The 17,737-nt window shown below is 51.5% G+C and overlaps 1 protein-coding gene across 4 annotated transcripts in view; it reads right to left on the reverse strand.

Moving 5' to 3' along the window:
* Window positions 1–17,737, reverse strand: part of UNC13B (unc-13 homolog B) — a 336,698-nt gene that overhangs the window by 19,962 nt on the left and 298,999 nt on the right. For 3 of the 4 annotated variants that reach the window (XM_050943528.1, XM_050943525.1, XM_050943526.1), the window contains one exon: window positions 10,361–10,417. The exons of the other annotated variant lie outside the window; for it this stretch is intronic. In XM_050943528.1, coding sequence (XP_050799485.1) covers window positions 10,361–10,417 — 57 coding nt within the window. The remainder of the gene's footprint in view (window positions 1–10,360; window positions 10,418–17,737) is intronic. 4 annotated transcript variants of the gene reach the window in all.

Genomic DNA, 17,737 nt, shown 5'->3' on the forward strand with positions numbered 1-17,737 from the left:
CCTGGGACTGGGCTTGTTTAATCAAGGTAGCGGTATTTCCAGGACATACAGCAGCTCTCTCATCTTCTGCTAAGTCCTGTCAAAACGTCTCCTACGTCCGTCTGCCAGTTGGGAAATTCCCTACCTTTTGAGCCCATATTATGAGATCAGCCTTTCTTTCTCCTAAACCTTTGAAACTCTTCTTCTCTGATATTTGAGCTGCTACTGAAATGGACCTTGGTCCACGTCACCATTTGGGGAGTAACGTGTCTGCTTCCACATGGAGTTCTTCAGAGTAAGCAATAGCTAACAATGTTACATGGATTTATCAGCCCAAGAGCTTCAGCATCGCAACATGTGCAGTGAAAGATTTGCCTATGATCTTCATCTCCTGCATATGCAGCTTATTTTCAGCAGCCACCATTGCTTTCATAACAGAGTATGAGAGGTGTGGCCTTGCAAGCCAGGAGCACTTTCCAGACACAATAAAAACACTTCATTAAAAGATTTTAAGTGAGAACACAATTTCCCTGACTGCCAGGATGGCTGTGATCAGCACAAGAAAGAGCCAGCTGCATTCTTCCTTGCTTCAGACAGCAGCCTCAGCAACAAAGATCTGGAGTCAGAACTGAGCTGGCCGTTCTGGGACAACGGTAGGCAGAGCAGCCTGCAAGCTCCCTCCTCCATGGACGCTGTAGATGGGCTCAAGCACAGACAGCAGGAAAAACTTGTTTCCATTCAGCAAACCGAGCAGATGAGGTTTAGAAGATTCCTGGGAATCAAATATGCATATTACCAAGGTGCCATTTTCATGGTCACTTTTCGGACCGTGACATTAGTCTAAAACACATGTTGAACTGATTCATCAACAGGACAAGAGACCATGAAAATGGCACCTTGGTAATATGCATAATACTTAGGTATCCGGCGTGGCGAGAAGGTCGAGCTCTTCCTCCAGATCTTCCCGAGTCAGGGAGTCTACCAGCACTGGATCTGATGGACCTCCTGTTGGGGCCAGAGTCAATGGTGCCGGGTCTTGGGGCCCAGACCATGGGTGTCCCGCCAGAGGACACACCCTGCTGGAATCCCCTCTCGGATTCTTGACAGGGAAACGACCCGTCTGCCTCTTTTTGCTTATGCGGTGCTGCCTGATAGCAGTGCGGGAGCGGTGCCGGTGCTCCTTGGAGGAGTCCTTCCTCGGTGCCAGGACATCCCGCATTGAGGCTGGGGCACTTTGCGCCGATGATGCCGGTACCCCTTCTGATGCTGGCTGTGGGCAGAAGGCTGACTCCATCAGGAGGAGCTTCAAATGACAGTCCTGGGTCTAAAGCTCCTGAAAATTGGGTACTTATCTGTCTGATGACGCTCTCCTAAACACTTGACACACGCAGCATGTGGATTGCCTGTGGGCATAGGTTTCACACACCTCTCGCATGCCTTAAACCCCTGTGACTGAGGCATGCCCCAGTGCCTGGGGAAACTAGGGTGGGGGGAAGCCCCCCAAAGTAAGTTCAACTATCTACAAACTAGTATATAACGAGCTAACAACTATGTACAATGAAGAAAAGGGAACCACTAGGTAGGCACTTGCGAATGCAAGAGACTGAGCTGCTTGATGTCTAGTTGGCAGCTAGTACGAGGCAGAGTGCCTCAGTGGTTGGACCTGAGGCCAATTTTGTTCACCATCTTCATTAATGATCTGGATTATGGGATGGATTGCACCCTCAGCAAGTTCGAAGATGACACTAAACTTGGGGGAGAGGTAGATATGCCGGAGGGTAGGGACAGAGTCCAGAGTGACCTAGACAAATTGGAGGATTGGGCCAAAAGAAATCTGATGAGGTTCAACAAGGACAAAGTGCAGAATCCTGCACGTGGGATGGAAGAATCTCATGCACCACTACAGGCTGGGGACAGACTGGCTAAGCAGCAGTTCTGCAGAAAAGGACCTAGAGGTTACAGTGGATGAGAAGCTGGATACAAGTCAGCAGTGTGCCCTTGTTGCCAAGAAGGCTAACGGCATATTGGGCTGCATTAGTAGAAGCATTGCCAGCAGATCGAGGGAACTGATTATTCCCCTCTATTCGGCACTGGGGAGGTCACATCTGGAGTATTGTGCCCAGTTTTGGGCCCCGCACTACAAGAAGAATGTGGACAAACTGGAAAGAGCCCAGTGGAGGGCAACAAAAATGATTAGGGGCTGGAGCACATGACTTACCAGGAGAGGCTGAAGGAACTGGGGTTATTTAGTCTGCAGAAGAGAAGAATGAGGGGGGATTTGATAGCAGCCCTCAATTATCCGAAGGGGGGTTCCAAAGAGGATGGAGCTCGCCTGTTCTCAGTGGTGGCAGATGACAGAACAAGGAGCAATGGTCTCAAGTTGCAGTGGGGGAGGTTTAGGTTGGATATTAGGAAACACTATTTCCCTAGGAGGGTGGTGAAGCACTGGAATGGGTTACCTAGGGAGGTGGTGGAATCTCCTTCCTTAGAGGTTTTTAAAGCCCAGCTTGAGAAAGCCCTGGCTGGGATCATTTAGTTGGGAATTGGTCCTGCTTTGAGCAAAGGGGTCGGACTAGATGTCCTCTGAGGTCCCTTCCAACCCTGATATTCTATGCTCCAATGACCGTCACTGGCAGCAGGAAGAAACTGAGCAGGTGGTGGGTCGGCAGGGACTTATATATACCACCATAAAGGCACCACGCCAAGGGTCTCCACAGCCGACCCGATGGGTACCTCCGACGATCGTGCACGCACATGCACACACCTATTGGAATGCACATGAGCAATCACTCAAAGAACTAATGGCTCTGGGACAGATACAGACAAGTGCACGTACACTTTCGTGAGCAGCTAACATGTGCCAGTGGATGCCTCCCCGTCATCCCAGACTTGTGTGTGCACAGAAGTACATAGGCGTGCAAATCAGGGGCTGCACAGGAACACTGAATGTGCATCTATGCAAATGAGGCATGTGCAATTCTGAAAACGAAGTCCTTTGTACAAATTTTCTTTTCCATTTTACTGAACTTACACCCAACAGATTTACAGGCAATAGCAGTTAGCAGAATGTGTGTGTCATTTCAGATTTATGTTCAGAGCAGCTTTATGAGTCGCAAAGGCCCTCCACGTGACCCCAGTGACTGGAGAAGACAAGGAGGACTGTCCCCCATCCTCCTGAAGCCTTTGGCCAGCTGGCTGCCTGAAGTTCAGTTGCTGCCCCTCTGCTGAGCTACCTCTGAAATCCGTGACCACAGGTACTAGGACGAAAGGAGGAAGACAGACACCTCACAGCTGCCAGCAAAGCAGCACAGCACAGCCCTCAGTACAGGAATCTGAGCTTTGAGTTCTGCCACAGAGGAGCCCGAGGGGCTCCTGAAAAACCTAGGTGCTTCCAGGAAAGAGATAATGGTCCCAAGGTGCAGGGTAGACACTGATGGAGAAGAAACAAAACAGATGCAGTCACAGTCCATTAGCATCTTGTGTCAATAAGTGTAACAAATGTGATACATGCACAAGGCAACTGAATTTTAATGGCATTGATTCAGTCAGAAAAATGCTCTTTGCATTGGAAAGCGCTCTGTGATCGGCATCTTGTACCAAGTTCAGCTTCCTGCCAATCCTCCCTGCTGCACAATTGATAATTTTGTGTGTTGCGATTCCTCATTTGCATCTTCTTTTGCACACGAGTTTTTCTGTAGTAAGGTTAAATCATACTCAGAAGGGTCTGACCGGTATAAAGCATCTCCATTTCTCTATTTGCATATCATTCTTATTGTGACCTCTGGAGCAACGCTTGATTGGCTCACCGTCAGGCAGTGTGCACTTAGTGACACTAATGGCAGCTATGGTGCCGTCAAAGCACATCAGATCAGCCTGCATCCTAAATGCCAACTTCCAGCAACAGGGAGCCCACGCAGTCAGAATTTCTGGACACAGTTCAGCTCTGCTCTAGAAGTGACAGTTATTTTCATATCAATGAGTCCAATTCAGAAACGATTCCTTCGTCAATAGCTAATGCAGCCTACATTCCCATTGATATTCATTTATTACAAGTGTTGATTACTATTTATAAAACAAGCTCAAAGCGAAAAAAAACGGTTACCCACCTTTCAGTAACTGTTGTTCTTCGAGATGTGTTGTTCATGTCCATTCAAAGTAGGGTTGCGCGCGCCGCGTGCATGCCAGCCGGACGATTTTCCCTAGCAGCGTCCATAGGGTCGGCCCAGGCGCCCCCTGGAGTGGCGCCACCACGGTGCCCTATAAAGGGGCCCGCCCACCCTCCACCCCCTCAGTTCCTTCTTGCCAGCACTCCGACGGAGGGGCAGGAGGGAGGGTGTTGGAATGGACATGAACACATCTCGAAGAACAACAGTTACTAAAAGGTGGGTAACCGTTTTTTCTTCTTCGAGTGGTTGTTCATGTCCATTCAAAGTAGGTGACTCACAAGCCTAACCTTAGGAGGTTGGGTCGGAGACCACTGCTGACTGGAGTACTGCGCGACCAAAGGCTGCATCATCCCTCGCCTGGTGTGTGATGGCGTAGTGAGAAGAGAACGTGTGGATGGAGGACCACGTGGCCGGTCTACAAATCTCCTGAGTCGGAACCTGAGCCAGGAACGCCGCAGAGAGGCCTGCGCCCCAGTGGAGTGGGCCGTGACTAGAGGGACAGGGGTCTTAGCTATGCGGTAGCATTCCCGGATGCAGGTTGCGATCCACAAAGAGATTCGCTGAGAGGAGACTGGGAGCCCCTTCATCCTTTCCGCCACTGTGATGAAGAGCTGGGTCGAGCGTCTGAATGGCTTGGTACGCTATATGTAAAAGGCCAAGGCCCTGCGTACGTCCAGGGAATGAAGCCTCCACTCTTCACTGGAGGAGTGTGGTTTTGGGTAAAATACCGGGAGAAAGATATCTTGGCCCATGTGGAACTTGAAATGACCTTGGGTAGGAAAGCCGGATGCGGTCTCAGTTGGACCTTGTCCTTGTAGAAGACTGTATACGGGGGCTCAGATGTTAACGGTCGAAGCTCCGACACCCGGCGGGCCGAGGTTATCGCCACCAGGAAGGCGGTCTTGTATGACAGGTACAGCAGGGAGCACGAAGCCAGAGGCTTGAAGGGAGGCCCCGAGAGGGTGGAGAGGACCAGATTCAGGTCCCAAGCAGGGGTCAGCTGATGCACAAGCGGGAAGAGCCTGTCCATACCTTTGAGGAAACGCCCAACCAGAGGGTTTGCAAACACCGAGGCACCCCTTCTCCCACATGAAAAGTGGATATGGCCGCCAAGTGAACGCGAATGGAGGAAAGGGAAAGGCCCAGTTGTCTTAGATGAAGCAAATAGTCGAGGATAGTGGGGATTGGTACCCCCAGCAGGTCGTGACCCCCGCTGACCCGATCATATGGAGAAGCGCTTCCATTTGGCCAGGTAGGTGGCTCTAGTTGACGGTTTCCTGCTACCTAGCAGCACCTGCCTGACTTGCTGGGAGCACTGCAACTCCACCGGGTTCAGCCATGGAGCATCCAGGCTGTGAGGTGAAGGGACTCGAGTTTTGGATGGTGGAGGAAGCCCCAGTCCTGCGTGATCAGGTCCGGGAGTAGGGGCAGCGTCAGGGGCGCCTGAATGGACACGTGCAGGAGTGACGTGTACCAATGCTGGCACGGCCATGCCGGAGCTACCAGGATTACCCTGGTGTGGTCCCTGCAAATCTTTAGAAGCACCCTGTGTATATCAGGGGGATCGGAGGGAAGGCGTAGAGCAGACCGTCCTCCCATGACCGTAGGAAGGCGTCCGACAGAGACCCCCGACTGCGGCCCAGTAAGGAGCAGAACCGTCGGCACTTCGTGTTTTCCCTCGAAGCAAACAGGTCTAACTGGGGAAAGCCCCAGAGCTGGAAAATTAAGCGCACCACATCCCATCGGAGGGACCATTTGTGACCCTGGAATGTGTGGCTAAGGGTGTCCGCCAGACCGTTCCGCTCCCCCGGAAGATAAAACGCCGTCAGGTGGGTGGCATTGTGAATGCAGAAATCCCACAGCGCGAGGGCTTCCCTGCACAGGGGAGAGGAGCGTGCACCCCCGTTTGTTGATATAAAAAACTGCCGCCGAAAGGACTGAAACACACCTGCCGGCGAGGTGAGATTGGAAGGTCAAACACGCCAGGCGGACCGCCCTCAGCTCCCTGACATTGATATGCAGCTCAAGGACCTCTGGCGACCACAAACCCTGCATCCTGAGGCATCCTAGGTGTGCTCCCCAACCTCGATCCGAGGCGTCCGTCACCAGAGAGAGGGAGGGCTGCGGGGCAGCAAAGAGGAAACCCATGCAGACTTCCCGCGGGTCGAGCCACCACCGCAGCGAGCTCAGCACCAAGCGGGGAATGGACACCAGTGAGTCCAGTGGGTCCCTGACCAGGTGATAAACTGTCGCCAACTATGACTGTAGCAGGTGAAGCCGGAGTCTGACATGGACCACCACATAGGTGCACGCCGCCATGTGACCCAACAGCCGGAGGCAAACTTGCGCCGTGGTAACTGGGGCACGGTGCAGTCCGAGGATGAACTCGGAAATTGCACGGAACTTGGACTCTGGCAGATATGCTTTGGCGTGGGTGGAGTCCAGAACCGCTCCTATGAACTCTATTTGTTGCGTCGGAGACAGGGTGGATTTGGCTTCGTTCAAGAGGAGGCCGAGATCAAGAAAGGTCCACCTGATGAACACCACCTGGGTCTCTACCTCTCCTTGGAGCAGCCCTTTATGAGCCGGTCATCCAGGTAGGGGAATACCTGTATGCCCCGTCTGCGCAGGAAGGTCGCCACGACCATCATGCACTTCGTGACGACCCTTGGAGTAGCTGACAGGCCGAACAGAAAAACCGTGAACTGCAGATGGACGTCGGCCACGACGAACCTGTGGTACCGACAGTGCTGGGGAATTATGGCAATGTGGAAATAGGCGTCCTGTAAGTCGAGGGTGGCGTACCAATCTCCTGGATCCAGGGAGGGGATGTTCGAGGACAGGGAGACCATGCGGAACTTGAGTTTTCGCACAAACTTGTTCAGCTGCCGCAAGTCTAGGATGGGTCTCAGGCCCCCTTTGGCCTTCGGTATTAGGAAATACCGGGAGTAGAAGCCTTTGCCCCTGAGCTCCCGCGGGACTTCCTTCATTGCCCCGCCTCCGTGAGGGACTTCACTTCTCGAATTAGAAGTTGCTTGTGAGATGGGTCCCTGAAGAGGGATGGGGAGGGGGGCTGGTGGGGCGGAAGGAAGGAGAACTGGATAGAATATCCCCTCTCTACCGTGCGGAGTACCCAGCTGTCCGAAGTGATTCGGGACCAGGCACAGTAGAAGTGGGACAGACGTGACCCAGAGGTAGGGGTGGAAGGATCCAGAGTCTTGATAGGTAGGTCGCCCTCGACTGTACCATCAAATAGGGGGTCTAGGCCCTGATGGTGGTCTCAATTGACCGGACGCCTGGCTGGAGGGGTGGCGCTGGTGACTCCTCCTGCCATTTCTGCCCCACCTGCACTCCAGCTCCTGGTGAGTCTGTGGCTGATATGGGCGAGGGGCCGCCTGCGGCCTAAACTGTCTGCACTGGGTCGCAGGGGCATGCACACCCAGCGAGCGAAGCGTGGCCCTCGAATCTTTTATGCTATGGAGACGTTTGTCCATTTTCTCTGAAAACAGCATCTGCCCCTCGAAGGGGAGGTCTTGAATTGTCTGCTGGACCTCATAGGGCAGGCCTGAGACCTGGAGCCAGGCTCCCCGCTGCATGACCAGGCCCGTGGTCAGGGTGCGCAAGGCTGAGTCCGCTGCATCCAAGGCGGCCTGGAGGGAGGCTCGAGAGATCAGTTTGCCCTCCTCCACTAGGGCCGAAAACTCTGATCTCGAGTCCTGGGGAAGGAGCTCCGCAAACTCTGACATGGCCAAACACATGTTGTGGCCATATCGGCTTACTATTGCCTGTTGGTTGGCAATGCGGAGTTGTAGGCCCCCCGTGGAGTACACCTTTCTACCAAAGAGCTCAAGTCTTTTTGCGTCCCTGCTCTTCGGTGTTGACCCCTGAAACCCTTGACGCTCCCGCTGGTTAGCCGCCTCTACTACCAGGGAGTCCGGGGAAGGGTGGGTGTACAGGTGTTCATGCCCTGTAGAGGGGACGAAGTAGCGCCGCTCCGTCCTCTTGGCAGTAGGGGCCAGTGAGGCTGGTGTTTGCCATAAGGTGCGGGATGTATCCGCTATAGTCTTTATCAGTGGAAGGGCCACCTTGGATGGCCTTGAGGGAGCCAAAATGTCCACTACAGGGTCCGCGTCCACCTCGATTTCCTCCGCTTGGATTGCGAGGCTCTGAGCTGCTCGCCGAAGCAATTGTTGGAGGATTCGAGTGTCCTCTAGGGCTGGTGCCACAGCCGTGCCCGAGACAGCCTCGTCCGGGGAGGACGACGAGGAGATTACATGGAGCGGCCCTTCTTCTGGTGCATGTGGCCCCTCGGGATCCTGCGGCACACAGTACTGAAGTTGCGGTGCCAGTTCTGGGTCTAGATGCGGCACCGCGGCCGGTACTGGGGTCACCAGTGAGCGGCTTGGCATATCATGTGGTGCCGGCAGAGCCCGAACTGAAGCCGCTGCTGGTGCCGCTGCCCGGCTAGGGGATGCTGAACTTGACAATGGCACATCCCTGCCCAGCAACGGTGCTGGTGGGGGAGGCAGCTGCGCAGGGCCACTGACGTTGAGGACACCGAGGCTGACTGTGACCGAGGGCCAAACGCCTGGCCTACCGACTGATGGTAGCCCCAGGGAGTCCAAAATGGCCACTGCGAGGGCAGCTGCCATTGTTGCTGCCACTGCGGGTAATGTTTGTGGCTCACCGCTGAAATCGATCTCCTGCTCCGTGACCAGCTGGAGCGATAGGAGTCTGCCTCTGAGTCTGAGGTCTCTGAGTATGAGGACCTGGGGAGAGCAGCGCCCGGTGCTGATGGAGAGCGGTGCGGAGGCGACGGGGAGCCTCTCATCTGGTCCGGTGCCGGGAGGGAGGCGACAGCATGGCTGGCTTGCCTCTAGATTGTACTGGGGGACGGACCACAGTAGGCAACTCCCTACAATGCGGGGAGGCCGGTGCTGGGAGACCCATTAGACCTGAGGCTGCCTCGAACGCCTCCAGCGTCGACGGGGGGCGTATGTCTACACTGAGGTCCGGGGAATTAGGCTGGTCCGGACTCGACCGCCCTCTCTGTGGTGCGGGAGTCGACAGAACTGCCGAGGGCTGTAGCCCAGCCTGACCGCTTGTATTCGCGGACGGCATCGGCCTCGGATCCTGGTGGGGTGACCGGTCCCTCACCGGCTTCCTTCTCTTGGCAGGCACCGGCGAAGGTGAGCGGTGCCGCACTGAGGCTGACTTCCTATGACCTGACTCCATCCAGTGCCGGGTTGACGACAGCTTGGTCTGGGCCCTAAGTCCTGATGCCAGTGCCGGGGCGCTCCGCACCGAGGATGACGTGCTGGGCACCACCTCGGCTGGTTCTGGGTCCGAGGGTGGCCGCAGGGCTGCCTCCATCAGGAGGACTCTAATTCTTTGAGCCCTGTCCTTAAGAGTTCGTGGGCAGAAGCCTCTACAGATAGAGCACCAGTCCTTTTGGTGGCTCTCTCCAAGGCACCTCAAGCATGCCGAGTGCGGGTCACTCTTGGGCATGAATTTCCAGCAGTCCTTTCAGAGTTTGAACCTGGGGGACCCGGGCATGCCCCAGCGAATGACGAAGACTCAGGGGCGGGGGAAAACCCCCAAGTACGAAGAACTATACACAAAGATCTACTTAATTGACTATAACGTAACTGAATACATGGACTAAACAGTAAGGATAGGACACTGCAAACTTGCTATGCGCAAGAGAAGTTCCAGCTAGCCGTCGCCGTCGGTAAGAAGGAACTGAGGGGATGGAGGGTCGGCGGGCCCCTTTATAGGGCGCTGTGGTGGCAACACTCCAGGGGGCGCCCGGGCCGACCCTATGGACACTGCTAGGGAAAATCTTCCGGCTGGCGTGCACACGGTGCACGCACACCTACTTTGAATGAAGATGAACAACCACTCGAAGAACTTGGCATTTTCTATTGCACAAGTACATGTAGAGGAATTGGATGGATTCTCAAAGTGTTCTTTCTTTTTCCTTTTAAAATAAATTACTGATTGTTCACTTGTTATACTGAACGTGCAAATAATTAAATAGACTGTAAATGTAAAGCCATGCAGTAAATCTAAGCGTGCACTCATGTTAGAAGCATGTATTCTAAGGGGCACACTGCCAGTCACAGACAGGGGGAGACACAGAACTCATGCTATGCACTACTGCACTTTCATGTTTATATACAAGGACATAAATGCAAGCCACACAACATCAGTACCTTCAACTTTGACAAGTGTCCCAGTTCCTTAGCAGCACTGAAAATCAACTGCGTACCCTACGATTGCAAGAAGGTAAAGTGGAAGAAAGGAGAGAGAGATCAAAAATCAATTTTTGAGCAGTAAAGGAAAAAGGTGCAAATCAAGCTGGTCCATTGATCTTGATGTAACAAACCCAGTGCCAGACATGCTAGTGTTGTTTTCCTCCATTTCCAAGGAACACATTTGTTAGCTAGGGTAAAAGCAGCCTTCCGTGCACAGCCACATACAGAGCTCCCGCAGGCCGCCGTACACTGCTAGCTCTCACCCATCCTGCTGGATTACACACAAACTGATTGTGAAACCACGGCATTACCCTAGATTGAAAGCTCTATTACAGCCAGCCCTACAGTTCTGGGCGTACAAAGCGTTTATGGAGTTGACTACAAACTAAGCACAGATCACATTGTTAGACATGCAGCACGGTGCAACCAAAGAGTGGGGTTAAGCACATGTTAGCCCCCCAATTTGATTGGTTTGGTTTTTAGTGCATTTTCTCAGGCAGAAGACAGGCAGGCTCAGTCTAGTGGAATACTCCAGCAATTCCTTATTCACAAACATGAACAGATCGGCACCTAGACATCCCCTGTTCCCACACCATGGTTTACTTGAGTCCTGTGAACAATGACACAGTAAGGAAGGAGGCTGGAGCCCTGGTGATTAGAAATGTCACTTGGAGCCAGATACATTGCAGCATAATGAATGCTGGTCCTGGGGCAGCAACAGAGGGGAGGATGCTGTTTCTTTTCCTCCACCATAGTATCTTTCCACCCTTCTCTAATGCACTTATCACGTGGATACTGCAGTCCTAAGGCTACAAGCAACCAGACAGCTATTGCCACCCATTGCTCCTAAGATCCTTTACAAGATGTGCTTGAAATGATTTTCTTCCTCCCCTTGTGTTTTCTCCTCCTGCCTGGACAAAGGGCCTGTTCAGTGCAGAGCCTGAGGAATCCAGCCTGCCCTCGCTCTGGCCGTGAAATCCCTCTGCTCTCCATTGCACGCTCTTCCAGGCTACTCTGGCAGGTGCTGTAAATGTCCAGTTGAATTTCCTCCTTTCTTGCTCAGTGAGGCCTGACGTGTGCTGGGAGGATTGTCCCCTGGAATGGGGAACTGGACCCTTGTCCCTCCAGGACAGTCAATGATAATTAGACCACCCACCACTGTTTAATTTTGTTACTTTCCCTAATGAACACCATGCACCAGGTCAAAAGGAAGCCCAGTGAAGCTAGCCCTGTCCTTGGGATTGGTGGTGTACTCAGTAATTTCCACAGGGCCCATATGTTTCCAAATAGCTCGAATGAGCCCCTCACACTGTACATATTTTTCCTTCACCACCTCCCCTCCCTACCCCTTTACCCACTAATCTTCCTTACTTCAGTAATCCCTTCTCTCTCATACTTCCACCTGGAGAGCCCCCAAACCAAACACTCCCAGTGCTAAGAGTCTGGAAGAGCTTGGCTAGTGTCGTTGAGCAAAAAGGCGGCTGAGAGGGAATCTGACTGCTCTGCATAAATACATGATGGGGGAGGGTGGGGGACACCAAGGAGAGCAAAGAGCTATTGAAGCTGGAGGATAGTGTTGGCACAAAAATAAATGGGGATAAACTGGCCATGAATAAATTCAGGCTGGAAATTAGGATGACGTTTCTACCATCAGAGGAGAGAGGCTCTGGAGCAGCCTCCTAAGGGGTGAATGGGGCAAACAACTGAATTGGTTTTGAGAGAAAGCTGGACAAATGTCTGAGTGTGATTGTATGATGGGGTTGCTTGTGATGCCAGAAGCTGGGAATAGGCAACGGGGGAAGGATCATTTGATGATTCCCTGTTCTGTTCATTCCCTTTGGGGCACCTGGCATTGGCCACTGTTGGAATACAGGATACTGGGCTAGATGGACCTCTGGTCTGACCCAGTCTGGCCGTTCTTATGTTCTTATGATGGTAGGGGGCAGGGCTTTGCAGCCCTGGGGGCCCCCTCTGGTTTATGTTCTGAAGCTCATGCTTCAGGGCTCCAGCTGGTCAACTGCAGGGGTCAGGAAGGGATTCCTGTCCCTCAGGTACTTTGCTGGTATGTACTTTGTTTTCTCTCTCCGAAGCATCAGGGATGGCCACAGCTGGAAATGGGACATTGGACAGGGAGTGTCAGGGAACTGAGGTGGCACTGAGCATCCTCTCTCTCAATGCTTGGCTGGCTGGTTCTTGCTCATGTGCTCAAGGTCTGACTGATCATGATATGTGGGGTCAGGAAGGAATTTTCCCTCAGGTCAGACTGGCAGTGACAGGTGTTTTGTTTTTTTTTAAACCTTCTTCTGCCATGTGGGGGTGCAGGTCACTAGCTGGAATTATTTGAGTACATCTCACTTCAATCTTTCTCTGCCATTATGGGGTCTTCGGCACTGGTGCATCTCAATCTCTCCCATTCTCTGCCTGTCACACAAAATAGCCTAGTCTCCTGTGGGCTGCGATATTTGGATCTAAGTCTGATGGTTGGGTTTAGTGTGTGGGTGGTGCTGGTGGCCTGTGAAATACAGGAAGTCAGACTGGATTATCTGGTGGTCCCTTCTGACCTTAAACTCTATGACTCTGTCAGAGACACTGCATGCCTGCTGCCACCCTGATCACTTGGCTTGTCTCCTATATCCCTTCCCCCTGCCATTTAACTCTGTATTTTGTGAGCTCTCTCTGATGCAGAGGGGTCTGCATGCTGGGGGAGTGGGGCCTGGTGAAGTGGGGATCTGGGTGGAGGTATGGGGGTGGGACTCAGGGTGGAGGTTTGAGTGCAGGGAGCTCAGTGGGGGGGTGGTCTGGGTGCAGGAGTGGGAGTCCTGAGGCAGGGTCTCTGGGTGCAGAGGGGCTCCAGATTCAGGGACTGCGGTTCAGTGGGCTAGGGTTCAGATATGGAGGACTAGAGTGGTTCTGGGTGTGGGGTGAGGCTTGATGGGGGTGTCTGGGTATGAGAGGTACAGATGCACGGGAGTTGGGCAGATGGGGGAGCAGCTCCCCATACAGTGACCCCTCCCCCCACAGCTGAGGAGCAATGGCGGCAGGAAGCAGGGGAGGATGCTGAGCTTCCTGCAGCGAGCCTGACACAGCCCCAGCCACTCCTCCAGGGGAAGAGGAACTCCTGTCCTCTCCTGCCTCCAGCCCAGCCAGGACTAGCAGCTGATCCCGGCTCGGGGCAGAGCTACTGGCTGGGGTGTCCCCAGCCCTGCGGTGATTTACCTCTCCGCCGGCTGCGCTGGGTGAAACGATGTAGCTGTGCAGCTAGGGAGTGGTGCGTAACTGCTCTTGCAGCTTCCCTGTCAAAGACTTTTTTCGGAGGGGAAGCAAAGAAATCTGCAGGGGACATGAATTCTGCACATGCACAGTGGTACAGAATTACCCCAGGAGTAAGAAAGGTGTATCCTAGTAGCTTTTACAAGGTGCTGCTAACTAATCACACTACTGCAATACCTGACTGATGCATGTGACTTCACTTAGGGCTTTTGATCTGCATTTATGGCCAAATGATAAATGCTGTGTGATTTCTGGAGTTCATTTTTACTTCAAAGGGGTTCTTAAGGTTTCTGCACCTGCTGAGCTAAGCAGAAGAGCACACACTACTTCTAAATCAAGTTACAAGACACTTTAAATGAGCAGCCCCAAAATGCTATTTAAATATTAATATTTCACAGTTCAGTTCTGTCATTCCTCTTTGGAATTTTTCAATACGAGTTTGAATAACAACATTAGCCAGCCAAGGCACGTAGCATTCCTGCTGCAGGCTCCTAAGTAGGCCAGGTCTGAAACACTGAGCAATACCCAGTGACTCAGAATGCTTCATGCAACAAAGCCGCTCAGATAACTAGTCTCCAATTTTTCTTTCCCCCTAGGCACAATCCCTGCCAATCAATGCCAATCTCTGTCAGCATATGTTTGCAAACAGAAGTTATTCTATTATTACAATGAGTTTGTCATCGAAGTTGGGATTGCCCAAATGAAATAACATGGACAGCTCCTGTCTTTGCCTAGTGAAACTCTTGTAAACAAGATACTACGGCTCCTCAAAAGGCTGTTTATCCATGCAAGGAAACATCCCACCACAAAACTCTCTCGAGACACCTTGTACCATGTGCATCACCTTGGGAATGAACCTCCACAACTGTCACTGCAGATATCTGAATTCAGCAGCAATCCCTGGAAGCAGCAGAACCTCCACATGTCATACAGACACTACAATATTTTAATCCTTTGACATCCGGTGCTTAGCACAAAAGTATTTCCTGGTGATCCCTAGAACAAGTGGTTAAAGCATCATGGAGGAACATGGGGAGAGAGCATGGCCCACCACAGCAGTACTGCCATCTCTCTGGTGACACCCATCCTTCTGAGTGGTGCAGGATGTAAGCAGTTCTAATTTTCCTAGCGCTTTCCTAGGAAATTCACTTGGTCTTCACACCTGCACCTGTCACCGATATAAGACAGCTATCATTTGCAGCCTGAGGATAATTCAAATCTCTGTTCATGGTTTGATTGTTTTAAAAAAGCCATTCGGGCAGGGTTCTCAGCTGCTGTCCGTCAATGGGTGATGCCGATTTACACTCTCTGAAAGTAAGCTGCCGAAGTTTAACACCTCCTGCCACTTGATTTGACATATGTAACAAAATGCAAGGACACAACACAGGTCTGCAGACAGTCACTGACCCCACAGTCTTTGTTTGTAAAGAGCTCATTCGTACCCAGGTTTATTTCTTTACATGGCACTAATTTGCGAGTGCTTTAGCTTGCATGAAGTACTGCCCTGGGGCATATTTATTCCATTCAGTGCGTGTTCCGCGCTCAGATCAGACTGCCTTTAGATTTGATTATTGGCATTATTTGTGTTTATTGATTTAAGAGGCTTTATCTGACAAGCAGAGCTTGTGTATAGTGCCCATTAAAATCAAAGATTATTTATTCTTCTAAAGTGTTTTTGCTACATTAAGCGATCACAAGCTAGCTTTTAACCTGGGACAGAAAAGGCTTCTCGTCTTTGGAAGTGGTTTTCCGAGGACTCTGGCAGTGCGCAGAATCTGACTTTCTAGCACAGCTCATGAAGAGATGCTGATTTAGCTCAGCAGGCCCAAAGCTAAGGTAAACCACCTCCCCACACACTTGCTACAGGAGCAGACTTGGAATTCCTTGCCATACCCAGAGAAGCTGTATTTATCTCCAGAGGCCATAAGGAGTGCTAGCAGCCCTCCTGCCAGAACAGTTCCCACCTGCACTGACTGCTAAAGCAGCACTGCCATCCACTTCAGAGGATCTGTTTGCAGAACAGGCAGGGTGCTGCTCTGTGAGAGGTAAAATCAGCTCCTGATGCTTGGGGCACATCTATCTACACTGCTCTGCAGTTTGGTCTGGGAGGGTGTGACTTGCAGTTCAGATTGAAGTGCTCGGCTGTAACCCCTCCACGTGGATGCTGCAGGTGTGAATGTAAAGGTTCTGCCTTCGCACAGATGTAGCCCTGTTGGAAGAGGAGGTAGACATGCCCTAGAGAGGCTGAATTGTGTGTCTACTCCAGATCATGCACTCGTTTAGGGGAGACAGGTCTCTCTGGGGGCACAGAAAGAAACACAGGGTGTGTGTCATTCTGGCCATCAGCTGGGTGGGCTGTAGCTGCCCATTGTGTAATGAGAATGATGGCAAATAAGGCAGAGAGATCTGAGGAGCCATCCGTCCATGTGTGAATCAAGCATCTGGTTACTGACCTGCAGCCACACAATATCGGGCTGGGGTGCACTCTGCTGCAGGGAAGGCGAAAGGAATGTGCATTAGCTTTGATAATATAATAAAATGGGATGTATTCAGAAGCCCAAAACCACTGAGTTCCAGAGACTTAACCCCATATATCCACTCAGCCAAGAGACAGTATTGTAATTAAATGCTGATCTTTGCTTATAACTGGTGAGGTGTGTGAATTGCTCTCTGAATTACTGCAGCTCATGTTGCCATTGATCTCGAAATCCATGGAAATTCAGCACCCACAGGCTGATGAGCCAGTGAACTGCGTGTGTTATTAAGACACTTGCTGCTGCCTGCTGTCCTAGAGGTGTGAAAGCAATAGATGAGTTACAATTCTATTATAACCTACATCCCAGTAGCTGACTAGCTTCTCTTGTCAGAGAGCCACATCCTGCCAACGGGAGAAATCCTGCAGGAGCAGGAGAGGACTCTGGCTTCTTTTCATAGCCTCTCCATTTTGAATGTGTCAGAGAAGGTAACATGAAGCCGTATGGAGTATCTCACAATGGCTGTTCTGTGATGACTTCCAGCAGGGTTGCAAGCAGTAGCTATGTATTGCCTTTCAGGGGGAAAATGTGGCATCAGGTGCTTTCCTCCCACTCAGTATGGGAACTTCAAAAGGGGCCTGCATAAAAGCCCAAAACAGCTCCTTCCCCCTGGTGCCCTAGGAAAGCTTTTAGTTCATCTCTTCAGGTTAGAAGGGATTGTTAGAATTATAATAAGGCTGCTCTTACATTCAGGCGTCCGCAAATCTACTAACAGACTCTTTCCACAGCAGCTTAAAAGTAGCCTAGAAAACACACAGGACCCCTCCCTTAACGTTATTTATTTTCTCCATTCTAAATCCAGCACACAAATGAAACTGATTAAAGAAACACAAACATGGCCACTTAAAACCTGAACACAGAGTGAACACCAGATCCCTTGCAATAGTTTCTTGCATAACAGGCAGGATTCACTGTGTGCAATACAGCTCTAGTGTTTACAACATCCTTAAGGGTGAGACAAGGGCCCTCCCTCTCACAAGACAAATACATTTACATCAAGATGCAAGTCTCCACCAATTCTTCAGACGCCATGACCTGAACACCTTTCAACACATACTAGAAACCAGTGACAAACAAGAGGTGGCACTCAGTACATCAACCCCAGGCCAAGAGCCTGCTTTCATGTGGACAAGTAGTAATATTTCTGGACAATTTCCAAACAATTAGCTTATAACCCAGGGCCAGGAGTTTACTCTGCCTGTGACTGGACACCATCCTAGGAAGCAGCTGGATATCTGGAATTGCAATGTAATCTGCTTCTGTAGTTCACTAGGATTAGGGGACAGGCTAATTTTTCCATCATTAACAGGTCACTGCAGTTCATGACCCACATTAATCCAGTTGGTCCCTGCAGCTGAACACTTACATATGTCTACCTTTGAAATCAGGTGTATCCTGGTCATGCTTCAAACTCCTCCCCGCAACCAGAGACCCAGAAACACCACCCCACTCAGTAGGGAGGATGCAGCCTAAAAGTGTCATTAACGAGCAACCCCAAATTAACTATGTCTAACAAGAGAAACACACCCCC

This window comes from Gopherus flavomarginatus, chromosome 3 (assembly GCF_025201925.1).
Source record: "Gopherus flavomarginatus isolate rGopFla2 chromosome 3, rGopFla2.mat.asm, whole genome shotgun sequence".
NCBI lineage: Eukaryota > Metazoa > Chordata > Testudines > Testudinidae > Gopherus > Gopherus flavomarginatus.